The sequence below is a fragment of the Diprion similis genome, chromosome 6, assembly GCF_021155765.1.
Source record: "Diprion similis isolate iyDipSimi1 chromosome 6, iyDipSimi1.1, whole genome shotgun sequence".
Classification (NCBI taxonomy): Eukaryota; Metazoa; Arthropoda; class Insecta; order Hymenoptera; family Diprionidae; genus Diprion; species Diprion similis.
In genome coordinates this window covers 9,794,096-9,818,480 of record NC_060110.1, presented here as the reverse complement: position 1 = coordinate 9,818,480, position 24,385 = coordinate 9,794,096, and the positions used below count along the sequence as shown (strand labels likewise).

The window sequence follows — 24,385 nt, the reverse complement described above, 5'->3', positions numbered from 1 at the left end:
ATTAAAATTCAACAATAAGAATATATTGACTGATTATTCAAAAAATCAAAAAACTATAATTTGGTCGGCACAGTATATGAAAGATCAGAAATATTTCAGAAATATTGGGCATGCCATATTTGGATCGTCAAATGTGTAAAATATTTTTGTATTGATGAAACTGTTTTGTTTAAAACAACGTACTTCTGAAATTTTTAACATATGATCAAAATATTTCAGAAATACTTAAAATTTTATGTATCAATTCACATACTTTCGTAACATTTCAGAGACGGTAAAAGTATTATGTTGCAATTGACATATTCCTGGAATATTTCAGAAATATCAAAAGCGTTATAAGTCACTTTGTATATTTTTTAAATACTTCAGAATCATTGCAGATATATTGCCGGAATATTTTATGGATCTAAAATCTTGTAATTTATTCGAAACATTTCTGAAATATTACGTGCCGTGTGGGATAGCTTCTCAACTGATTCTGATGAAAATAAAGACAATTTGGTGATATCCTATTATAATGAAAAACTTATTGGTATTTATTATCCATTATTATAATACATTACGTTACATTACATTAGAAATAACTTATTGTTATACATTGACGTACATATTTACACGTTGGAAGAGAAAGGTATGACTTTTTTTGTAGTTTTTCATACAAGTACAGTAATTTTTATTTGGCGCGTTCTAATATGGTTGAAAATTAAGCGAAGATTATTTAATTTTCGCATTAAAATATATGTTACTATCAATCCAGGCTTGATATTTATGAAATAGTAATACCAAACTACTATTTATTCGTCCTTCCATCAAACGATCGATTCATTCGTTCTTTTTTGAGCTTATTTTCGATTTTTGTTGTTCTATTTATTGAAATCAATGTTTCTGTTACTTTTTCCCCGCATATTAACAAAGGTTTATTCTGAATTTGACATAAGTACAGACCGAAATATGATTATTAGTTGAAAACGATATTAAAAACCTAGTAATTTTTTTTTTCTATTCGTTATGCTTATTCTTTTCATTTTTTAAATTATTTACAAGAGTATATCTTATCGTTGAGGCTAGTTACACAATTCCGCATATAATAATGTGGAAAAAAAGTTTGTCATAGTACGTACATTTGTTTGATTTTGAGGTACATTCAAGTCAAAAATTTGGAGACCTTCATTTGAATTACAACAAATTTTTTAAAATCAATTAAAACTGAAATTCAACAGTCATCGAGAAATTTAACGTGAAATTTTCTTAATTAAGAAATAAACTCATGCAGTATACGAAAAAAAATTACACAAAATTTCGACAAAATTACAGACATAATAATAATAATATAACGTTCAATGTCTCCATAAACATTTTATCGCCGATGGTCCTGTTTCTCCAAGTCTTTTATTACTTTCCCCTCATTCCAATCGTTTATTCGATTAGGCAAACGACGTAAAAATTACATTGTTGACAATGTGCACTGTCGGATGTCTACTAGCGCGATGATCGGAATCTAAAACGAACGAATGATACTTCGAATTCTGACAGTCTCGAAAATATCATTGCTCAGCTTCAGTTCTAGCTCCTGTAACACGATCGCTGACGGCTATATTTATTGTTATAATTTTTCGCCACTGAGACTGAGGACGTTGTAGTAGGAGTGGTCGGGAAATCTATCGAGCTCTATATAATCGGTTTCATCAAGCAGTAAACCTTCTGCAAGATTGACTAGCTCAGTGAACGAAGGTCTGCAGGCTGGATCTTTGTCCCAGCAATAATACATTATATTGTAGAGTTCTCTTTTGCAGTGCTCAGGCCGATCGAGCCTGTATCCTTCCTTGATCCTCTTCATTACCTGAAAGGCAATTCAAGAATTCGTTTAATGATTGACGCTGTTTTAAAAATTTCTTGACTTTATTGAACGAAAATATTGTCTTGAACTCAAAGTCAATTACTCTCCCACCGAAAATACCCGCATCAAAATTTTTCCAATTTTATGTGAATAAACGGAGACGTTTTCTGCAATTCTATGATGTATGAAAAAAATAATTTCCCACATATAGCATCGAATTTTTCGATTTTTTTTTTGTTTTCAAATATTCCTGAAATTCTACAGGAAAAACATTTTTCATAATTGAATTATCTAAAGCATTTCTGAATTATCCTTGTGTTTAGAACGGTTCTTTTCTGAAAATTTTTGTGATGTACTAAAACCTTTAAGAAATAAATAACTCCACAATGATTTCGATTGATATTTCTGTACCCGAAGTTGTGCAATTTTCTTGAAACGTGAATAGGAAAATGTATTCAGTATATAACCGTTTTATAGTTGTTCAAAAAACTCTGCAAAAACTCATACATCACAACAACTTATATCTATGTTACGTAATGTCTGTCATTGTATCAATTTTTATGTCATATACACAGTGATTATTCTCTGAAATTGTCTGAACGATCTTATTTTGCAACCAGTTACAGGACCGTTATAGCATTCGGTAAAAATCCGAGAACATTATACCGTGAACATAGGCGAAGCCGTCGAAATGTCGTGGTTAAAATTTTCCAAACGTCATAAAAAAATTAGTACGACGCGAAAAAAGATGATAACTACAGATCATCAGCCCTTGATTGTGGTATGCTACTATTTCGTCATTATTTATATTTGTTTAGCGCAATTTCCTTACCTCAGCAGCCGCCAGCCCGGGATATGGCGTGGATCCTAGGGTGACGATCTCCCATATCAAAACTCCAAAACTCCATATGTCGGACTTGACCGAAAATATATTATCGTAGAGGCTCTCAGGCGCCATCCATCTGATCGGTAGTCGTCCTTCTGACTTCCTTTCGTATATTTGATTCGCCGCCACGTCTCGGGCGAATCCGAAATCCGCCACTTTGCACGCCCGATTTTCGTCTATCAAAATATTCCTAGCTGCCAGGTCCCTGTGAATGACTCCTCTCGCTGCGAGGTACTCCATTCCTCTCGCAATCTGGAAGGTAATGAAATTTTGAAAACCAACAGCTCCGAGGACCAAGATCCAAGATCCATTCGGCTGCTTCAATAACAGAAAGATAACGTCTTTACGTCAGAAGTGCTCTCGGCTGTTTTCCTTCGCGAGCTTGACTAACCTGATAAACGAATCCAGTGAGATCCCGCGAAGTTAGACCGGGACCTCCGTGATTTCTCTCCTCTCTAGAGGCCCTCAAAAAGCTTTGTAATTTCCCTCCGCTGACGTACTCGAGGATGACAAACATTGGCTCGCGTTCCGTGCAGCATCCCAACAGCCTCACGACGTTCGGATGTATCTCCAACGATTTCATAACTTTGAGCTCTTGGGCGAGGTCCAGTCTCTCTCGCTCCGTAGCATTTTCCTTCAAGGTTTTAACAGCCACTATGCTGGGCCCAGGCTTGCCGTCGATATCTTGGGCCTCGCATTTCCAAACTTGTCCAAAGCAGCCTTCGCCAAGAATGTTGAATATCTGTATGACAAACAAGTTGGAATAATATAGTCATATTTTGAATACTTTGTTGGATTTGTGAAGCATTCAATGCTCGTTTGTTATTAGGATCAGGTTTTGTCATGGTAATATGGTATAATTTTATGGTGCGTCATCATTAGTTAAAACTCTGTAAAAAGTGAATTCGATCTATCTCTAATGAGAGGTTTCTCGGAGATCAGACGTCGTTTGAAAATCGTTGCAACTTGGCAAATATTTTTAATCCTGCGCAGCTTAACGGATCAACTTCTGACGCTTTATCGTTAATCGCTTCTATCACCTGCGTTGGGGGCATCGGATGGTCGTCATCGATTGAGTTGTGTTACGAAAATTTGGATTGTGCAAATATTTGATAAACTGGTATTTACTAATTCCAAAGTACTACTTTTATTTACCAAGATTGCAACGGTAATATGACCGATTATTAGACTTATTGAAAAGGATTATTTGAATTACTTATCCCCATTTAGTCATGTCTAACTCGAAGACTCTTCCCGCTATGTGATATTTGTCAATTAACTGTTTTGACTTACAATTAGTTTTGAAATTTGTTTACCGTACAATTGTCTGTGATAATGTGCCATTGGAAATAATTGACAAGCCTTTTACTGCTTTCAAAACCATTCACTATATTTCCGACGTGATAATGAATAACAAGCATAGGTAAGCTGACTTTGCTGTTTCGAAACAAAAACCCATCGGCTAAGAAATTAATCGCTAAAAACACAGAAAATCAACTTCGTGAGCAGCCTGCTGCCTTTGCCATTTCTAAAGATGTTTCTAGAATTATTTGTTTAAGCTTGATGCAACGTTTAATGGATCTTAATGGTATAATAGCGGTGTTTCAGTCGTACATGTTAAATTTCAGAAATTCACTAACTTCCAAATCAGCATTGTCAATCACACTCAGGCCTTGGTACAACGTTAGTATAAACCACAGTCCAAAATAGTATTTCGTCTGCTTCAAATCTCCTCATATTTAAAAAGTGTGACTACATATTTTCATCGAGAGATTGTTGAAGAAACTAAGAACTCAATTTGAGGAATTTCAATGGTACAACCAAAAAGCAATTATGTTGTTAAATTCCAATGAAAATCTCATCCTGCGCCGTGAAAAATATTATTTGGAATGTCTTGCATCGACGATAATTAACACCTGCGTTGTGTGTGTTCGAAGAGACTTATTTCGAAAAGAGTTGACTTCAAAGTTACGACGAATTTAATATTTCTGCTCCATAAGTACATGGGAAAACAATATCTTATGCTTAATGCCAAACCATCATAAAAATAGACTCATGTGGTCTAAACCGTTCGACTTTTGTCTAATGGGAAACGGTTGAAAATCGGGATGCGTAAGATAAATTAATGATCGAGCCTCAATTATCGAGTCAGGTATAACGTTTGATCGAAACATTCTACATCTGACCCAATAAAGAGTCCAGAAAGCTGTTTTACGCACCTTGAGCCGATGTCTGGGAAACTCCCAATCATCCGGAGCAACTTTACTCTGTACTCCCGAGTGGTTCTCTTTGTCCGAACCTTCGTAGGTGTTGCTGCGTGCCTTTGGACGACCCCATCCGCTGAAGACGAGGGATGGATTGTCGGATAAATTCGAGACTGTAGCGGAAGCTGACTCTTTCTGAAAACCATCGAAAGTAGAAGGTTAGAAACAAACACTTAGAGATGTCGAATTTTTTAGTACCCAGTATTAAGAGTTGGAGCTTCACTCATGGGAAACCGACTCACCATTTCCTCTTTCGATTTCTTGCTACTGCAAAATTTATGCCTAAGTGACCAAGCGCCCATTCCCAGTCCAAGAACAAGTGCACACACAGCAGCCACAGGGACAATCGTCATGGCAAGGTCTTGGGGCCCGTTTGGTTCGCTGGGATTCGCGTTTGCACTCGGCAATGCAGTTCCAGGAATTTCATTTGATGCCACCGATTTGCTCGTTGGTGGGGTTGTGGACGAGGGTAAGACTTCGGGTTTTTTTGTCCTAGGTGGCTGCGGACGTAGGATCGTTGTTCGCGGAGATGTCGCAGGTGGCGGAAGAGGCGGCGGCGGCGGCCTGTTCGTCATTGGAAATCTATCCGGCGGTTGAGGGGATCCATGGTACGGTACAAAACCAAACGGTGGTCTGAATCTATCTCCAGAAGGTTGACTATAAGGTGATCGACTGTTACCGGAAACGATTGTAGATGAATTAGGAATTGATGAATCGGATGAAGAAGTCGCGGAAAAGAGTTTAGACGAAAAGAGTTAGCAATTATGCATTTTCTTTGGAATTCCTTGGACTCGAAACGTCTCGCTTCTGTTTTTCTGCCGGGAAAATCCCGATCATATTAGAAACGGAATCTCCGCCTGACTCTAATCTGATAACAAACATCGTTCGGCATGACGTATCGGTACGTACCAGATAAATTTTTACATAAATGTATATTGATAATGTGAATCAGCGAAATTTATGGTACATTTTATAATTGGACGCTTTATTCACCTGCTAGTTTGGCCTCCATTCAGTGCCGAAGAGTTCAGGATGCGTGCGTAGACTTCAGTCTTTACTACGAGGGCACCATCCGAGACAGTCACGTATAGAGACAGGTTCTCACCTCCCTGGAAATACGGAACAAAAACGCGTAAAGAGCTTAACGTTATAGTAGTCGACTAAGCTTAATCAAGCAAGAGATACGTTAGATTCTGGGAACCAAGCTACGGCTACGGCCACGGCCACGATGGTTGGTACAAGATGGTTGGGCTAGCTGCAATCTGAACCCATTTGATAAAAAGTATTATTCCACATTCAAGCTGCGTACTACCTACACGACATTTGCAGCTAGCTTCTGGTCATAATATAATCAGTAAAGTTCGACTAAATACTTGAATCGATCGAGACCCGAGTAACCGTTGTCCTTATAATATAGTATGTCAATGTTGGCAGTCTGACAAGTCGCATATCTGACTATTTTTTATAAATTTGATTACAGCTGGGTACGATAGGGATGCAATGGTGTATGCAACTGTTGGATATTGAATACTGAATAAAGATATAATATTCGTCACGTTTTCTATGTGCCACTTGGCATGCTCGGGTTCGATTTGTCGGGTAAAACATCAAGATACTCTTCAGTCTTGTACATCAGTCTTTATACACACACATGCTTGTGAGGTATAAGAGAATCTGGTTTGACAGTGAACAGACTCGTTTACCGTCTGGTCCCGTGACCGGGACACTGAAACTTAACCAGTATAGCTTCGCAGTATTGAGTCGCATTAGAAAACACATTTCCAATAAATAATAGCTCAGACCGAGTTGAAGCTGAAACTAGTAACCGGACTCAGTAACTAGCCAGGGACGAAAACAATTTATCAAATTTCACATTGAAACGCAGATGAATAAATAGTTTGAACTTCGTAAGGAGCAGGCACAATTTGTGGTGCACATCTAACTTCGAAAAGTTTAGATCCGTTGCATATGCCGGTCTTTCAAAACACTTAAATACTCGTATTACTTCCATCTTCATGCAAATTATTTATGAAACTCACTCTGCCTTGGAGGGACTCGTTAGTGAAGACAGTCCCTGTGCTGTTGTCGATGTAAAAAGGCAAGGGCCGTTGCAGAGTGTTTTCCCAATTCAAGGTGTGTCCCACTGGTTCCAATCCGTAAATGAACCTTTTTTGTTCGTTGTCTACAGCCCCGACCATCGTCACGACAGTTCCTATGGTCGCATTGTCGGCAACCACCCAATCCCGATTGACATTTGGCACTGGAGGAGTGTTCTCACTGTACTGGCAGCCTGTAAGTCAATTTTAAAAAAGTAGTTAATATATTTGTGACTCACTACGGTCTCCAATTACAATTAGTCGTAAGGTATAAACAGGGGGCAACATGGTTTATGTAGTCTCGTAATTTTTAATTTATCTCTGCCACTTACTTCTCGCGCAAAAGGACAGATAAAAATGTGCCAACGGCATCGATTTTCCTCTCTATGTACCAGTTTTTTTTTTTATACATACAGTAATCCAGAAATAGTGGATTACGTTGGAGTTTTGAATTGTTCATCATCTTACCCCGAATACAATGCCGGATCATACATTAATCCATTACATCCTCTGATTGTGAGCAATTTTTCATAGCTACCTTAAGGTGTTGGATCGGTTAAAAAAACGTTCGCGGAAAGCAACTTCTATTTCACGCGATGATGCCACGGTACGTTTAACGCTCAACAGTTCTAGCCGAATGTTATTACCATCAGTGATAATTGAAGAGAGAGCTGTTTACAAAGATGGAGGCAGAGATACACCGTATAGGAGAATGACCTTGATGTGCATGTCTTAAGATTTTTAGTTCAGGTCGTCAAGTAGAGTGTGACCCTTGTCTTGTCGCTTTCTCGTTCGACTATTGTTATAATTTTTGCTGAGGTATCCGTTGCTCGGTTTCATGGTGATGCTTTACTGACCCCATAGTTACATGTCATGTAGGTATATGTTCCGACAGTTGTGGCTAATGTTCATCCATGCACTGTATAAAATTGGCGGTGTTAAAACTGACCAAAAGCGACTGGCGTGGACTACTATAAAATAATTTTTATGGTCAATTCAGAATTCAGAAACATCAAATAGTGTTAGATCGACATAAAAAATTATTGTATAGAAGTCTTCACCGTAGTTTTTTAACAGCGTAAGAGAATGATCGGCCACGAAATTTAGTCGACATCTTCCTACAGTCGGAATTCACACCTATATGATTAAAACTAAATGGCTTTCGTCTGACGATACTAATTGGGTCTCATGTTATAGCAAACTAACTTAGACTTATATTTACCGCAGTGTGTACACGTACATCCGATCCGAAGACGCAGTTTTTCTATCACATCAACCAAAAAACTAGGCTACCTTTTATATATCAAAGCCATTGAACTTCGCCTCAATCTAAATCTATGTAAATGTTGTGTGAGTTTTCTTACGTGATGCTCGCTATAGGCTCGATGCACATCAGCGGTAAGCATATAGTCGGACCGCAACTCATAATATGGTAATGAAATCTAGTATCTAGGACATGAAAACCATCCTAGACTCACGTGTTCCACTGCGTAAGTATCGAACGGCTAAATCACTGTTATTATATACTTGCCATATGATAAATGTGCTCGTGATGTATGATACAACGGAGTCAAACATTCCTGTATGGCTGTCTGTTATCTGACATTGTTACGCGTGCTTCAGACACCTGACAAAGTGAAAATGAAGTAATGAAAATGAAAGAAATTCACCGCTTTTGTAGACTCGTATTGTAAATTTTAAGACTCTTTTTGGACACGACGTATATACGTAGCAGATTTAGTGAAATGGTGTATTAATTCTTGACACCGTATAATAGATGAAAACGTGCACCTTAACTAAGAAAAATTTCGCTGTAATAAATATACTAACATCGTTACTTGTGCGACGGTCTTCGTTTCGAGCATCCGTTATACAATGTCGGTGGTTAGAATGGAAACTGGGGGGTACCTGTTGCCTGTCGCATTGTAACAATGCAATTGAACCGGAATCGAACTGCTCGTACCCTTTAAACAGTAGTTTGACTTTGTGTTGGTGCGAGAAAGTGGATACAGACTGCATCTCGAACGGTTCATGTCCAAATTGGCTTATGGATTTACAAAAATCCGTAAAAGTTGTTTTTGGTATTACACATAAGCAGTTTTTGCTAAGCGAGTGATGCAACTGTACAAAAGTATCTACAGACTGTTTGGACAATATTGATTGCGTCTGATTTTTTTTTCGGGCATTCGTAGGAGGCGCCTGATGATTCGTTGAATAAAAATTATGCACTCCTAGAGGAATAACCTTCGATCTATGCTACAAATTTACATTCCATTAGGCTCCTCAAAAATTATAGCTTGAGCATTGTGTAAGACAGGAACATTCCAACACCGAATTGATTTGGTAGGCAAAAAAAGAGATTAAGAAATGCGCAAAAAATGCACTTTTACATCGTTGCAGCGTGATGCATCACAGTAATCATATATTTACTCGTCAAGAAAATTTTCATTGACATGAATACGACTGTCGTTCTCGTCATGCGCCGACTTTAGCGGGCATCTTACAGAGAAAGTGGGACGATGAAAGTGCGACCAAACAACTGTGGAGCTAAGCAATACCATTTAGCACTAGGAAATTTCTGCCGTCTTTTAACTGCACAAGATATCTACTCCTCATTATCATGTGTCGATTTCTTCCGTATAATTGCTCCAGTATTCGTGTTCCTCGTGTATTATAATAGTTTTATACTTTTGCAAGTAACCTGAATGATGCCACTCAATCATCACAGCTGAATTCGTGAACTGATTATTATACACGATCTACCAGAAACTCATGCATTTCTGAATCCCACCAGAAAATTATCATTAACTTATTTCATACATCATATTCTAGATACAAATTTTTAGGAAATTTCTACACTCTTAATGTCCTGACTTAACGACATGGTCGATTGGTTAGATTTCCTCAAAGCCGAGCCAGAAAAATACCGCTGTGCTAATGATGAGAGGTAAGAATGATGAAAAATGAAGTTGGCCGCATTGCTAGCTCCAAGGCAGCCAACATGAATGACCACGTGTCGTTTCAACGCAATTTTCCCCGCTTCCATGCAGCCCAACGCTCTTTGGTTACACAATGTCACTGCATTCCGGATCGCAGCTGCGTTCATACCTGGGAACGCATTATACATATATATATATATATATATATATATGACTGCGATGCACACAGTGTATCGGATGGAACCGGCGAGTGTTGGTGTACATCTACACGAAGATCGGTGTTCGCTGCACCTTAGAGTCGACCGATTCATCTCGAGGCCGAGCCTTACGCGATTCCAAGAACTCTCTTTGAGACTTTCTCTTTTCGTCGGAGCTGCTAATTGGACCTTGCGCTATGTGAACGACCACCCAATATTACAGACGTCGATCGATTTCCCTGTGATACCGGATCTTTTCAACGATTAAATACTCTACGTTGATGCAGTGGTATGCAATGGCTGCCGATGACTTCACTTCTTTGCCGGTTCGAATCACACGGTGGGTGACTGTTGGGAAAATCATGGAAAATTTTATGGAAACGTGAATTATTCGTGGAATTCAGGATTTCTCTTGGTTACCAACTTCGATATATCGTACTTGAAAACATCGATAATTACTATAATTCACTCGTGGATAGGGAATATATTTGAAAATGAAATTCAATCGACAGATAACGAACAATTTCACGCTGTATTATATGGGAAATGCCTCACTATTTTTTTCTATATACATTAACGTCTGGGTTAAGACCGGTTAATCCTAATCTATTGGTGTTAATGATGTACAGAGAGCGTTAAAACTACAGGACAAAGGTATGAAATGATCGTAGTTCCAAATCTGTAACTCAAATCAATCAAGCTGAATATAATTAAAGTTGATTTCGCAACATTTTCGACAAAATTTTCAAGCGGAATTTTTTTTAACTTGAACAGCTATGTTTTGTTCTCACAATGTTGCGAAGCGAATACGTTATTCTGAATTTTTTTTAAATATCAAAAACGATATTATTTTCAGAATATTAATGTGTTACGATCATATATATTTTCCCATAAACGCATTCTCTCCAAAGTGCCAGAGATGAACCTCGATATTCTTTTCTTATAATTCTTAATAAGAAAAACGTTTCTTATCGAATCATCACAGGTGGTTACTACTTGAAAAAAATATTGGCATCACAAAAGAATTAAGTTCAGGCGATTCGAAGAGAATCCATTAAAAAAAAGTCAATAAGACGTGAGATAATTGTGATCTCTCAAGTTTTTATAATCATTTAGATTTTCAGTTTTTCAAATGTTTTTCACTTCCAGGATAGATCATTACCCTAAAATTTCACACAAGCAGTTTCAGTTTTACTTTCGAAACCCTGATTTCATAATTCATCTGGTTTCTAAACCCACTACCTTTAAATTTTACGCTGATTTCTATACAGTCCTTAGAATCGGAAGCCTTAATTTTTCAAACAAATATACATGGACATGAGTGGAAGAATGATTTCGTGAAACGAAATACGGTTGATTTGAGTTCATTATATTTAAAATAAATGTTATTGCAAAAGTAATTCCATGTGTCTATACACATCCTGAATAACCTCAAATATCCTCACAGAGTCGCTTTAAATTGCAAACACAGAATTAATGTGAATATAATTTTTTTCTTTTGCATTACGGATGTATGGTATATAATAATAAGGTGTAATGCGTTTCATTCCTGCAGTGAAAGTTTCATTCGGTAGACACATATATCCACCAGGATGCGCATGATGTGCTGTATGTATGTCTGAAACACACAGATATGTGATAATGTAATTTTGCATTATATACGTGGTCTGCACGTACATCCGGGCCAACCGAACTTCACCTTGACGAATACACACCGAAGATAAGTTTAACAAGTTTGAATTTCCCGCAAAAAAAAATCAGGAAACATGATTGGTTACGTTTTATAACTTCTGCGTAAATATGCGTTATGTACGAGTAGAATTGCACTTGCAACGGTATCATGAGAAATTTAGAACCACTTTCCAATCCTCATATATTGTTGCATAATTAAGAAAGTTTAACATCAGTTTAACGAACGCTGCAAACTGCAATCTGAAAATTCAGGTGAACGAAAAATCTGTTTTCCCCGATCCGTATCGTCGTGGATTCAAAAATCGAACACGTTTTTTCTGTATCCCGAGCTCTTACGGTAGCAGCATTATGTCATTTACATGGGACTACGGGTTGCTCAGTTTTTGGTTAACGGTTCTTTGTCACGTTTCTTTGTCAACAGTTCGAACGAATTATAAGTTGTACCTACATACCTACGCTCGTCAGTGAAAGGTGTCGAATATAAATATCAGCCAATCCATGCCTTTACTCACTTTGATACAGTACAATATAACGCATTAGAGGTATAAACTTTTTAGAATGTAGCTAACAACTACATCCTAACGGCCTTCAGGTTTCTTCCTGGTAGACATTCATGGATATCAGAAGACGCATATATACATAAAATTGTGCGTGGTAAAGTATAACCGTGCCTGGTTTTTTCCTAATTCCGTTCTTACTCTCTCTTTCCCTCTCTTTCTCTCTTTTGATCTGTCTTTGTCGTGGCATAACAAATTAAAACTCGTTCCATTATTCACCATTTCGTATTTTTTATTTACTCCTTTTACCGCCCCGTTTTTTATTCTCTGGATTTTCAGACCTGGTGTTTGCCTCTGAAGGATTAAATCGGATCCCCAACGCCGCAGTGTGTCTTACAGTATAAGTTTTATAACAGTACGTTATTCATTGTTCAGGATACAATGGTAAAAAAGTTTGAACGATCGTTTGGACTACATAAACGATTTGAAGATCACTTTATAAATAGCGGTTATCTTTATACATCGTTAACGCAGGTATGGCGAAAGGAACGTATACCTATATAATCTCTACCCGGCTAGAAAGCTAGCCAAAAGGCTCTCTATTGGCTGATTTGTGATATTTCTTTGTTAATTCGCGGTCCATAAAATTCGAGTATCTATATTGACGTATCAAATCTATTCCACAGCGTTGAACCTCGTGCAATGGAGCTCGGAGGTTTGGACAGCATATTTATACTATTTTCTATCAAGACCGTTTTTCACAACAGTCGTTCGGTTTTTATTCCATAACTTTACCGGAAAAAAACGGTCCTGTTTTATAATACCTACCCATCAGGCCAATCTTAGACCAAACATCCGCTTGCAGACGCACGCATCGTACGTTATAGGTATGTATTATAGGCATAGATTTTCGTGGTAAAGCTATCGCATCCGGGGATTACGTAATAGGTCGTAACAAAATGTGAAAGAGGCCCAGCCAAGGGGGAAACAGGATCTACAACGAAAATATGTAAGCTTGAAAATATCCAACCTGTTGAGGATTTCCTCAAGCCCGCTTTGCAGGTGGGCGATCACGCGTCGTTACTTAATCGTGACGTCACGTATAACGAGTCGTTTTATTTTTCTTTCCATCGGCTATAAGGTCTCGGAACTAATCAAGTTATTCACAACTAAGGTCGCCAAATTATTCGCAAAATTCTTGCATACTTCAGGCTAAAGTATAATCATCAACGCAGATCCGTTGACTTCGAGCACGTCTTTTGGATAGTTAAAAACTGGGGCATCTATGACTGATATCGCATGTATAGATTATCGAACCGAATAATTATTTCACTTTTTCAACGATTCGGAGTACAACGTCTGATTGTGATCCATTCAACTTTGTGTGGTAAATTCGCAACAGAGAATTCGACCTGCGCTCATTGACCAGAAAGCTGCATTCGCCATTTTCGTTTCCCACACATTTCGTACCACTTGCTGTATACGAATTCCGAATACAGCATGACTCAAGCAGCCGCCTCCGTTGGCTCATTTTGTACTGTTAAACGTGCTCGAGGATGCTGAATTCTTTTTGCCGATAAATTCGCCATTTCAGTGATTCGTATAAATCCACAATCAATAATTAGAAATAGCTGATTTTTCAGCTCAGTTGTCTACGAACTAAAAAGGATTTATTGGATTTGAAAAATACATTCTTCAAATGAAAAATATTTGACCGTTTTACCGATCGAGTCGACAAATTATTTCTAATGATTACGGGACAACCGATTATAGTATTGGGAAACGAAAATCGGAGTTTGACGATCGGATGCGGATAAAACAAATGTAACCACATCTCTCTTGAATCGAGAATCATGCAGCGCGCATGAAAGTGAAGTCGCCTTAGGTTCTGAATATTTGAGAAGCGTGGCTGGCCTTTTCTAAGTGAAAGTTCTGAGTTCAGACTCGGTCCACAGACACGTAGAGATGATTGAGTTGGAACCTCCCAGAAAAAAAAACACAAAACAAAAACACGCGGCCATTTTAGGTAGGTCTAAAGTTACTTGTACACTCTGAATCATCCTTTTTAAAACCGACTGTATGACTGAAACAAGAAACAGGAACTTGCTTCGCTGGCGGTAAATTTTGTCTACTTCAACTCAAGGCAATAAGTATTCGATTCTTGCATTTTATGAATACTTGCTTGTTGCACGCGGTATTTCAGTCGCAAAAATCATTTTCTTTGGCGGAAGTTTTCTGTCAAGCTTGAATTTCACTTACAGGCACTTGCAAAGAACTTAATAGTTTCATTCTACTTACAAATTTATTTAACCCCATGAAGATGAGAATTCCTACGGTGTTAAAAGCGTTTTAGTTTACGATTAGTCATATTATTTTTATTGGTACCATGTACGTCGATGAATGTACGAACACGCTGTTTCATTATCATATCCTACGAGTATTTTAATTGTTCAATTAGATCTGGAAACCTGCGCAATGTAAAGTCCGGGTGAAGATGCACCCACAGCAGCGTTCGCGTTTGAGTTTTTACTCGTGTAAATATATTACAACTTTGCTCAATGCTTTCTGCTTTCGATCTTTCTACGTGTCTGTATCTCTTCAGTATAGCGCAGCTATCCGTCAAGCAGTTGCACTTGCTCTTTTCGATATGTGTCATGTTTTCTCTGTATTCTTTACCCGTGATTCTATTTTTACTTTGACGGTAGATTTCTAGGTCTTGAAATGACGATTTATAATTCCAGGTCAATTAGCATGCGAGTATAAACTAGTTACACAGAACTTGTAATCTTTGCGTGTATTTATTTTTTTTTCCATTTTGTACATTCAAACTACAGAGTTGAAGATATTTTTTTTTGAAGAAACGTTTCAAGATACGTTTTTTTTTTTTGTAACCAAATTGACTTATAGGTTTTAAAGAATTTTTTTTAAAAGGATAACCAAAATAACTGTTTTAGTGTAAATAACAAAATCAATCAAACAACCACTCTGAGATAATGAAAAAAATTTATTGAATAAAAAATACAGACGAAATTGTGATACCGATTTGGTAAATTTTATGAAATAATATTCAATTTATTATATTATCGAAATAATGGAGCGGCTTTTCACATATTCGGTGAATAAAGCATCGTTAAATTTGACTTAATCATTAGTGGTCAAAACCTAATTCGACAGATTTATAAAGTCAGCCAAAATTTTGGCAAAAATCAAAGGAGCTTAGCCCAAGTGTTTTTCTGTAAGCTTTGGTACCCTACAGTTTTTCATCTCAGGATTGACATTAATTTCTTTAACCAATTGGTACAATTAATGTGTTTTTCAGGATAAACATAATGCAGGTTCTGTTTTTCTATACTAATTTTCTACACCAAAAAATGGCATCTACTTCTGATGAACACTTCTGCCAGCCACCATCTTCTCATCGCAACCATTAATCTCGCACACTTTTAGAGTTTTGTGTAATGATCCCTGTAAGAAAAATATTATTATTTATTGTTATTAAAGATCCATATGAATAATTTTACTCTTTTAATACGTTTGAGCAAGCGTTTGAGAAAATTTATGACAGTTGGTCTATCCGTATTGATTTTTGAGCTATTACTACAGCCTCCCTCAAAACCGGGAACCATTACCATTGTATAACGTATTTCTGGTTCTCGGAATGCGCATGATGACTTAACAGTGTCTTGTATTTAGACACGGCTTTATGCTCGGTTTTATGATTGACTTTTTTTGAGTTTAAGCCACCGATAGAGTTATTTGAAGTTGCGCGATTTTTGAGTCGTGCGTGAACGCTATATTGACTCTAGTGGTCAAACATTCCACAACTTCATACGTGACTCATCACTGAACAAGCTGCGGTAGTATAAAGCCGAGACTGGAACTTCATAGTTTTCCCAAAATTCATCAGCATACGAATATTATACCAGCAAAGGATCAGAGTTGAAAAATGGCGAGCGCACAGGTTTTAATCACGCCGATAATTTTTTATACCAAAGATAGAATTTAGCAACGTAGAATGAAGTTTCAGGCTCACTGAATCTCATTTTAGTTTATTGGTTATCAGTTGATGACAGCTGAATATAAATAGCTGAATTACCTACTTTCACCAAAATCACTTCGCTGTTGTATAAAGAAGAGTCCTAGTTCAACACCAACGGTGCGGTTGCAATTGTTGGAGACTCTAGCTCTTCAGAAATAGGTATCTACTCATCTCGCGTACGGAGTAAAGAGAGATTTCCTTAGAACACCGTTTTACAAATTAACGGCAATTTATTTCAGCATACTTAAGTTCATTTCTTGGTCAGGTTCAAAATTGAACGCTCTGAAAGCTTTTATGGAAATTATCTCATCAGATTTTTCTGAAGAATCAAGAGACCTTGAAAATTGAAAGAAAATTATGGAACGATGAACTTAAAACCTAACGACAACAGAGTTGTTTTACTGAAAACTGTTTAAATTTCATCATGATCGTTTCAATACTCACTGATTCGATAAACTCAAGCGAGTTTCAGGATATCTTATAAATCTCGATTCATTTAAAACCTTTTTACTTTACTCCAGAGAATAATTATCATACCATGCGTGGGTAAATCCTTATATTTTTCCTTCGCATTTGCAAAAAATTCACATATTCTATAATATTAGCAGTATTAACGTGCCATGTGAAGTTGTGCTAATGGGGTCAGTGTTAACACCTTTCTCTGAAATTATCGCATCGAAGCAATAGCATACAACAATTAGATTAAAAGCTCATATAATATAAAAATCTCTCGGCTGGTCTTAAAACTCGCGGCGAACCAATTTCTCCTCACTCAAAGTGCTTATAAAATCGCTGAAGTAGGTATAATAAGCTACGTATGTTCCAACGAGGCAATACTTTTGTAAAAAAGTAATTCGCATTATTTAGCTACCCGAATCGGGACTCTGGTCGCAGAAATGCGATGCTGATCATGTGACATGAAAGGTAGTTTCAGGTGCACGTTGAGTACCTTCTGCATCATCTTGCAGACAGCAAGCGGTGTCTGGTGACCTGATTATACGTTCCTCGCTTACTGGCATCAAGTCAATTCGTCGATCAAGTTCACTACTGTTTCTTTTGCGACATTTTTTCGTCCTGGTAGAAATTTTGGTATTTGATCACGATCTCTTTGATGCCCCACCACGTTTATAAAGAATATAACTGCAATATTGTGCAAGAGAGATTTTCTTTGGACCCTCATATGGTTCACGTATTCCTATATATATGCATAATATTTGTAAAATGTTTACCATTAATTCCAGACCCATAAGAATATACGATAATAAATAGAAAAGAATGGAACTTGGCATGAATTTTTGGGGATATATATCTCTTTTCAAATTCAAGATAAATTTCCTTGAATAATATAGAACCTTCAAAGCTCAAACCGTCATATAATTTTAGTTTCTCAGTAAAGTTTTAACAGCGCAGTAGCTGTACTTGAAATTGACTCGGTATACTGAAAACCGTGACATACTTGTGTTGCAGTCTCAGTATACGAGTAATAAAGTTTACAGACTATTTTTCAACCGTTACATGGTATTGATGAATAGCGCTAATGGCGACCAATCGTTATTCTCGACAAGTCCCCATGCTGGGACGTTTTTTCGTTATCATATTCAAATGTAGCAACTTACCGGCTTCTGTGAAGAAGGCCGCTGCAGCGATGATCGCACATATAACGAACATTTCGCTGCATGGGCTGATGATTCTCTGATAAATCCTGCAGCGAGTGACCAACACAATTATCGCTGGCTAGGCGTATTTTTCCGGGGTGTGTTTCTCCTTCCAACCTATATTCCTGCGTGCACAACTTTTTTCCCTTGTATGCACCTGTATCGCTTCATTAACGAATCGTCAGTATCACCCAACACTGCCTGAGTTATCTCGGACATTTATTAGATTCACAAATAGCATTTAGAAGCAGTGGATTTTGAACAAGTTAAAAAACACACAAACGATTTTATTTTGATACAGGTTTTTCTTTCTTATCCACCGTTCGTTTCACGTTTTCTTGTCAGACCTGAAAACACTCTTTCTATCACCTATGATTTAATTTTGCAGTTTTAAGGATTTTTCGAAGACGTGTAAAATATTTTTGGAGCCGTATAAATAAAGTTTTTCTGCGTTTTGACGAGTTTATTAATTGGATTACATCTAATTTGATATTACAACGGCGTATGCTATAGCTCTTCTGTCACATTTCGAATCACGCTCCACATACAATTAAAATTGAATTTTAAATTTGATTCTCAGTTTGGAAGTACGATGTAAGTATCCCAGAACTCTATATGCCGAGACGATATTCACTTCACTGTTTGGTGTCTCGTCTACAAAGATCGTGCCGATTTCTCGCATTAAAAAAATTACCGCAATAGCTTTAGCGAAAACAAACGAAAAAAGGCAAAAATCCGGTTTCTGTATACTTATTCAATTCTGCACAGATCACTAATAGAAAATTTGATTAACGAGTAAACGAATTTGAGGACTGTAACCACACCGCGGTACACGTACGTGATAAATCGTTTTAGATCGAGTTTAGTTTATATCGCGTCGTTGAGATTCACTGTGTATGCAGCAGCTGAAGGTATACTTTCTAAACCAACACCGAACACGCGCAGCTATAATTCTACACACACATTAGCTCTGCGCAAACCGCGCGATTCACGCACACTAAAACGATTCGACCACTTTACACACGTACAATTAAAGTTTCATCCGTTTCTCCAAGATATGCCTTTTACACCACGTACGACACACACTCGCACAGTGTGTATACAAGAACTTTGGAATAGGTAATTGGTAGCTCTGGTTGCTGGACGGTAAAGTACATCGATATATCCTATAATGGAAACTCGCGTGAAAGCGCTTGGTATCCGTTTGCGGTGCAATTCAATTGATCCTGTAGAAACTCACGTGGAAAATGGAATGAAACGCTTTTCTTTCTTCCTTTTACTCCCTCTTTACTTCACACGTTGCACAACTTCACAGTAGGTATGATACCTATTTATTTCCTCGAACTTTGATACGACGCAAGAACATTCGGCGTGCAATCGTCCCCGAATTTAACTCCTGCGCGAGCATTGGCGTCGCACTTGGCGAGGCACTTTGTGGCCTTCGCGGGCGTCGATGTCTCCAAGTTTATCGCGCTACGCCGATGGATCCAGGGCCCGATGGCGTTCCACGGGTTCTCAATATGTATCTCGACAAGCTTTTCCTCGACCCCGACGCGCCGTCGGTCCCAGCTTTGTTCTTCCCTCGTCTATCCCCCCTTCTTATTTCCAACGATTCTCTGCCTCGACACAACCAGCGCACGAGGCCGGTGTCTGACAGCGACTAAACGGTCGACGGCCATTGCCGTTGGACCTGGGGCCCCTCGGCTTGGTGTAGACGTTCACTTTCCGCTCGGGCGGTGATCCGATGTCTTTGCAGGTTCCCCCGTCGATCGCTGACCAATGAAACCACAACGAAAGTCTCGTGGATAAGACTGTAGACTTCGGGAATTGCAAGCTTTTTTCTTTTCTTTTTTTTACTTTGTCCATTTTTCTCTCCGATTCACCCGCATCATGCTTATCTGCACGCGAATATGTGAAATTACGCCGGAAATTTCTCACCTGTTATATTTTTTAGAGCGATATTCTTACGGAAATATATATATAAACGACATTGAATAGGTAAGCGAACTGTGAGAAACTTTAACTTTTACTGCAAGATTTTTGCCTTCAATTTCAAAGGGATAAATTTGTACAAGTCAAGTTTCAACTTTTGGATTAGCCTTTTGCGGGTTTTCGATGAAAACGATTTGTTCATCGATCTAAGGAGTCGTAATATATGCAAAATACTCGAAATTCATGAATTTTCAAGGTCTTTTATAACTCACGTGGGAAGTTTGTATGCTTGTCTGTAAATATAAGCGTAAACATTTGTAAATATGATATATGATGATATTTGTAGTATGCAAAACATAGTAGCCTTCTGCAGCTGCAGTACAACCAGCAACTCTGCAAGTTGCAAATGTTTTTGTCAACAACGTTTCTCTTTGTTACCTGCATTTGATATTTACATTCTTTTATTTTAGTTTTTTCAATGGGCGGAAAAACTTGCTTATCGACCCGATCACGCAATTCTGCATCAAGATTGCGAGTGACTACACCGGAAACTACTTGATTCTGACCTCGTTTGCAACCTCTCAAGGCTGCGATACTTACAATTAACAATACTCGTAAGCAGAATTATACAAAATAATTTCGATTTTAACGATAATGGGATTTTGCTGTTAATGGGAAAACAATTTCACGGTCTTTTTCAACCAACTTCTATGAATTTATGATAAGGCGAATTGAAATGACTGACAACGGTAATCGTGGATTTTCCGACCTTGTTTGGGATTGATAACAACGTGTAAAAAGATGGTAAAAATAGAATGCACTTGCAACGAATTTCAATAAGAGATTTATTTGAACTGACTTCAAATATGTGACGGTCAAAGTGCATACTAACAGCTTGCTACTTTAGCGTGTCTATGACGGTTTCGTAATTTTTACCGAATCTTATCCTGAGAAAGCTCATTTTTAACAACTACACCAATGAAAATTCAATACTAAATTTCATCGGTAGTAAATTCTAATACGTCATACACCTACTTTCTATGTCACCGATCGTAATTAGACCTGTACGAGTATATAATTACCTACAACTTTCTTCTGGTGGGATAAACTCCACTTACATGTTATATTCATCATCGTCATTAAATTACTCGACGAGTAGTGCAGCCGATTGTTGGTTAACAGAGTTTATCGATCGTCCATTTATTCAACACCGGTATAAGATTATTGGAATCATTTTCCCTGTCGGTAAATTATCATCGACGTTGTAGTATAATAAGTTACCGACGAAGCTCCGTGATTCAGTGATCTAGGTGCGATAATGGGTGCGGGGCAAAATCCTCCTGTCTCAGGGTTTCGGGACTTTGACCTTTTGAGTCGTTGAACAGTTGTTATTGATAAATTCGGATTCGTAAAGTGTCGAAAAAGGCACGGGTCTGACATTTGAAAAGTCGACTTTTTGACTGCTCGGTATTTTTGCATCCAATATTTTGCCCATTCATAATCTTGCCCATTCTCAAGAAGGAATGTTGGTATAAACTTATTTATACATTTTTGTGTTCTCAATTTTCATTTTTCTGCGAGACAATTTTTCGTATTTACGGTCTTTCTACATTTTTAATTGTCAGCAATTTGATTTTCGGTATTTCAGCTCATCAAATTTGATTATACATCAATACCTGATGTGATTTTGTTTGGTGGAAAATCAAATATTTTGTGATTGCTGAAAATTAAGTTACAGTGAATAAATATTATTTCGATCACAGGCAAAGGAATATTTGTTTAGTAGAAAAAATTTAATCAAAAAATCGAATTTGTTTAAACTTCTGTACCAACTGTCAGTGAGGTGGAGGTCGGTAGAGGCGAGTGCATTACATTTTTTTCGGAGCTGAGCCCAAATTTAAATTAAAATATTCTGTACTTGTACTGCAGCAAAACGATTACTATATGCGTGAAGACAATTTTTGAACATGATTGGAAAATTCAGAATGAAAGTTTAAAAATGGTAATTTTTTCGCCATACAAAATCTGAGATACTTTTTGAAATATGAGCACCAGACTAACACTACAATCTTTATAACCAATAACATGATGCTCGAAATTTTTGGTAGGTAGATAGGAAAATATAAATCGATAGCTGGAATAGCGTTCAAGAAATTTGAGCGACTAATCGTTCATGATGGTTATTCTATAAACTATATGTATATTACGTAACTTATGCGTCCTTGTTCTCATAACTTTTAACTCGTTATAATGACTTGTACAAAAATTCCACTCTAATTATTACAAGCCTGAGCTGCAATAATATTATCAAGAACCGTATCATTATCTTATATTGTTACACCAAAATTTTCTGGGCAATTTAGGGGACCATTTCGAGTTTACAGAACGGTTCCCAGGCTTCGATGTGTGGTGAGTAGGCAACCGGGCCTTTTGAATTCAGCTGAGTTGAGACAAAAAGTTATTCTCTACTTGCACGCCATAATGTACTTAGAGAATTTAAATACACGTTTAAATGGCTGTATTAACTGTGATTTGAAGATTTGCACGCTTTTTATGTTGAACCAATAAACATTGCTTCATAAAATGACTCGAACCCTTCTCAAACGATGAACATTGTTCAAAAAAATTCAGCAGATGGGGTTTTTGTCTTCATTGTTTAAACATTTTCTATTGAGATTGAAATAACGGAGTTGATGGAAATCAGGAACACAATAAATTTATCATCACGTATCACATTTTTGAATCCTATTATATGATATTCTTTACCATTTAATAATTTTATCATTTAATCGTGGTTTATCGAATCCTCTTGAGAATTTTAGAGAAATCAATCTCTCATGGCCCTTGACTCAATTTACGTATGTGAATTTAAGGTCACGTGGAGTTTCAAGGTCCACATTCTCGTCGACTCGTATTAGGAGGTCCTCTCACCCATGCTTACGCTAAATAAATTCACACCAAACTCGGTTATACCAGACGCCACTTTGCTCCAGCTTTTTCCACGTCAATCTCCTAGGAATACGTATATAAATATATATACACGCCAACTCAGCGGCATTTGACCCTGCCTGACCCTCCACGATTTATTCCACTATTTTTTATTTTATTCTATTAGCAGAAAAGTGTACTGCAAATTTTTTCAGATTTTTCGAAGTGATCAATCTAACAAAAAAAAAAAAAAAAATCAATTTACCTACTTTTTGAAAAAAAACGCCCATTCTGAAAAGTTTCAAAAAATTCACTAAAATTCTGTATCAGAAAACAAAAATTCTGAGCCATAAGACATAATGACAGCATTTAAAAAAAATGATTTTATTTAATATTACAAAATATGCGACGCTGAAAAATGAATTTATTTTCAGAATTTTATGGCATCTGTATTCTCCACAAGCAGAGAAATCGGGAGTTCGATGAAAATATCGAAGATCAGGACAGCAACCACGATGAATGCAGTTGTAATAATGACATTGTGTTTAACTGACGTACAAAGTGAAGAAAAACAAAATATTAAAAATATGCCACATGTGTAAGTACGTAACTAGTAGTAGCCTTGATATTATTTTCGTGGATATTCCCGCAGTTCCGCATTCTAGATTCATTCTGAACCTTGTCACGAGCTTACCGAATTACGTTAAAGCGGTGTAGCAGAAACCGGTATCTCAGTTGTATAACCCAACGTTTGAAACGGCTGAGATCGTGCGAATAATTATACTTTTATGCCCGCGTCTTTCTTTTTTATTAACTATTTAATCTTGTTGGGCCGAAAATAAACTCATGCACGTCACGAAAATATGTACTATATTTAATATCACAAATTCCTTGTACTTGCACGTGACTCTGCTGGATTGCAAAACAATGATGACTTCATTTTGAATTGCTGTTATACAGCCTTAATCTGGTTGCGATTGTGATTACACGTGCGACGTATCTCGGAGCGGCGTGTGAATCTGCATACTTATCGGGCATGTCCTATACATTTATTCAATAGTAAATAGATGATGATTTTCCATGATGGAATTTTTTTTTGCGGGGCGGGGGGAGGGGAGGGGGAGGATCTGTTCACCGATTTTCTTGTCTGCTTTACATCGCTTTCATTTCTAATATTTTTATTTGTTGCAGGTGTACGTAAATGAACCCATATCGCTGGTGAACAACCCGTATTTATATTGCGAAAAAATGTGTGGAACAAAAGTTGATGGAGATTGGACACCTATGCGAAATTACCGTGTCATGATTTATTAGCATTTCAATTTCACTTTTTTCATAAGCAGTGTTTTCAAGTGCAGATTTTTGACGCAGCTGCAGGTACGAACTCCTCCGGTTTTGTTTTCTCTTATTCAGATAATATTTC

At 37.4% G+C, this 24,385-nt stretch overlaps 1 protein-coding gene across 2 annotated transcripts; it reads right to left on the bottom strand.

Moving 5' to 3' along the window:
* Positions 1-873: 873 nt before the first annotated feature.
* LOC124406836 (tyrosine kinase receptor Cad96Ca) lies at positions 874-18,343 on the bottom strand. Of its 2 annotated transcripts, none has more exons than XM_046882466.1 (8): positions 18,064-18,343; positions 7,027-7,277; positions 5,981-6,096; positions 5,230-5,659; positions 4,943-5,122; positions 3,115-3,465; positions 2,670-2,975; positions 874-1,840 (listed from the first exon to the last, which is right to left on the bottom strand). In XM_046882466.1, the coding sequence occupies exons 1-8, from the start codon at positions 18,113-18,115 to the stop codon at positions 1,604-1,606; spliced, it is 1,923 nt and encodes a 640-aa protein (XP_046738422.1). In that variant the 5' UTR covers positions 18,116-18,343; the 3' UTR covers positions 874-1,603. The 2 variants fall into 2 exon arrangements, with proteins under 2 accessions (XP_046738422.1, XP_046738423.1); XM_046882467.1 differs by having other exon boundaries at positions 5,230-5,626.
* Positions 18,344-24,385: the final 6,042 nt, after the last annotated feature.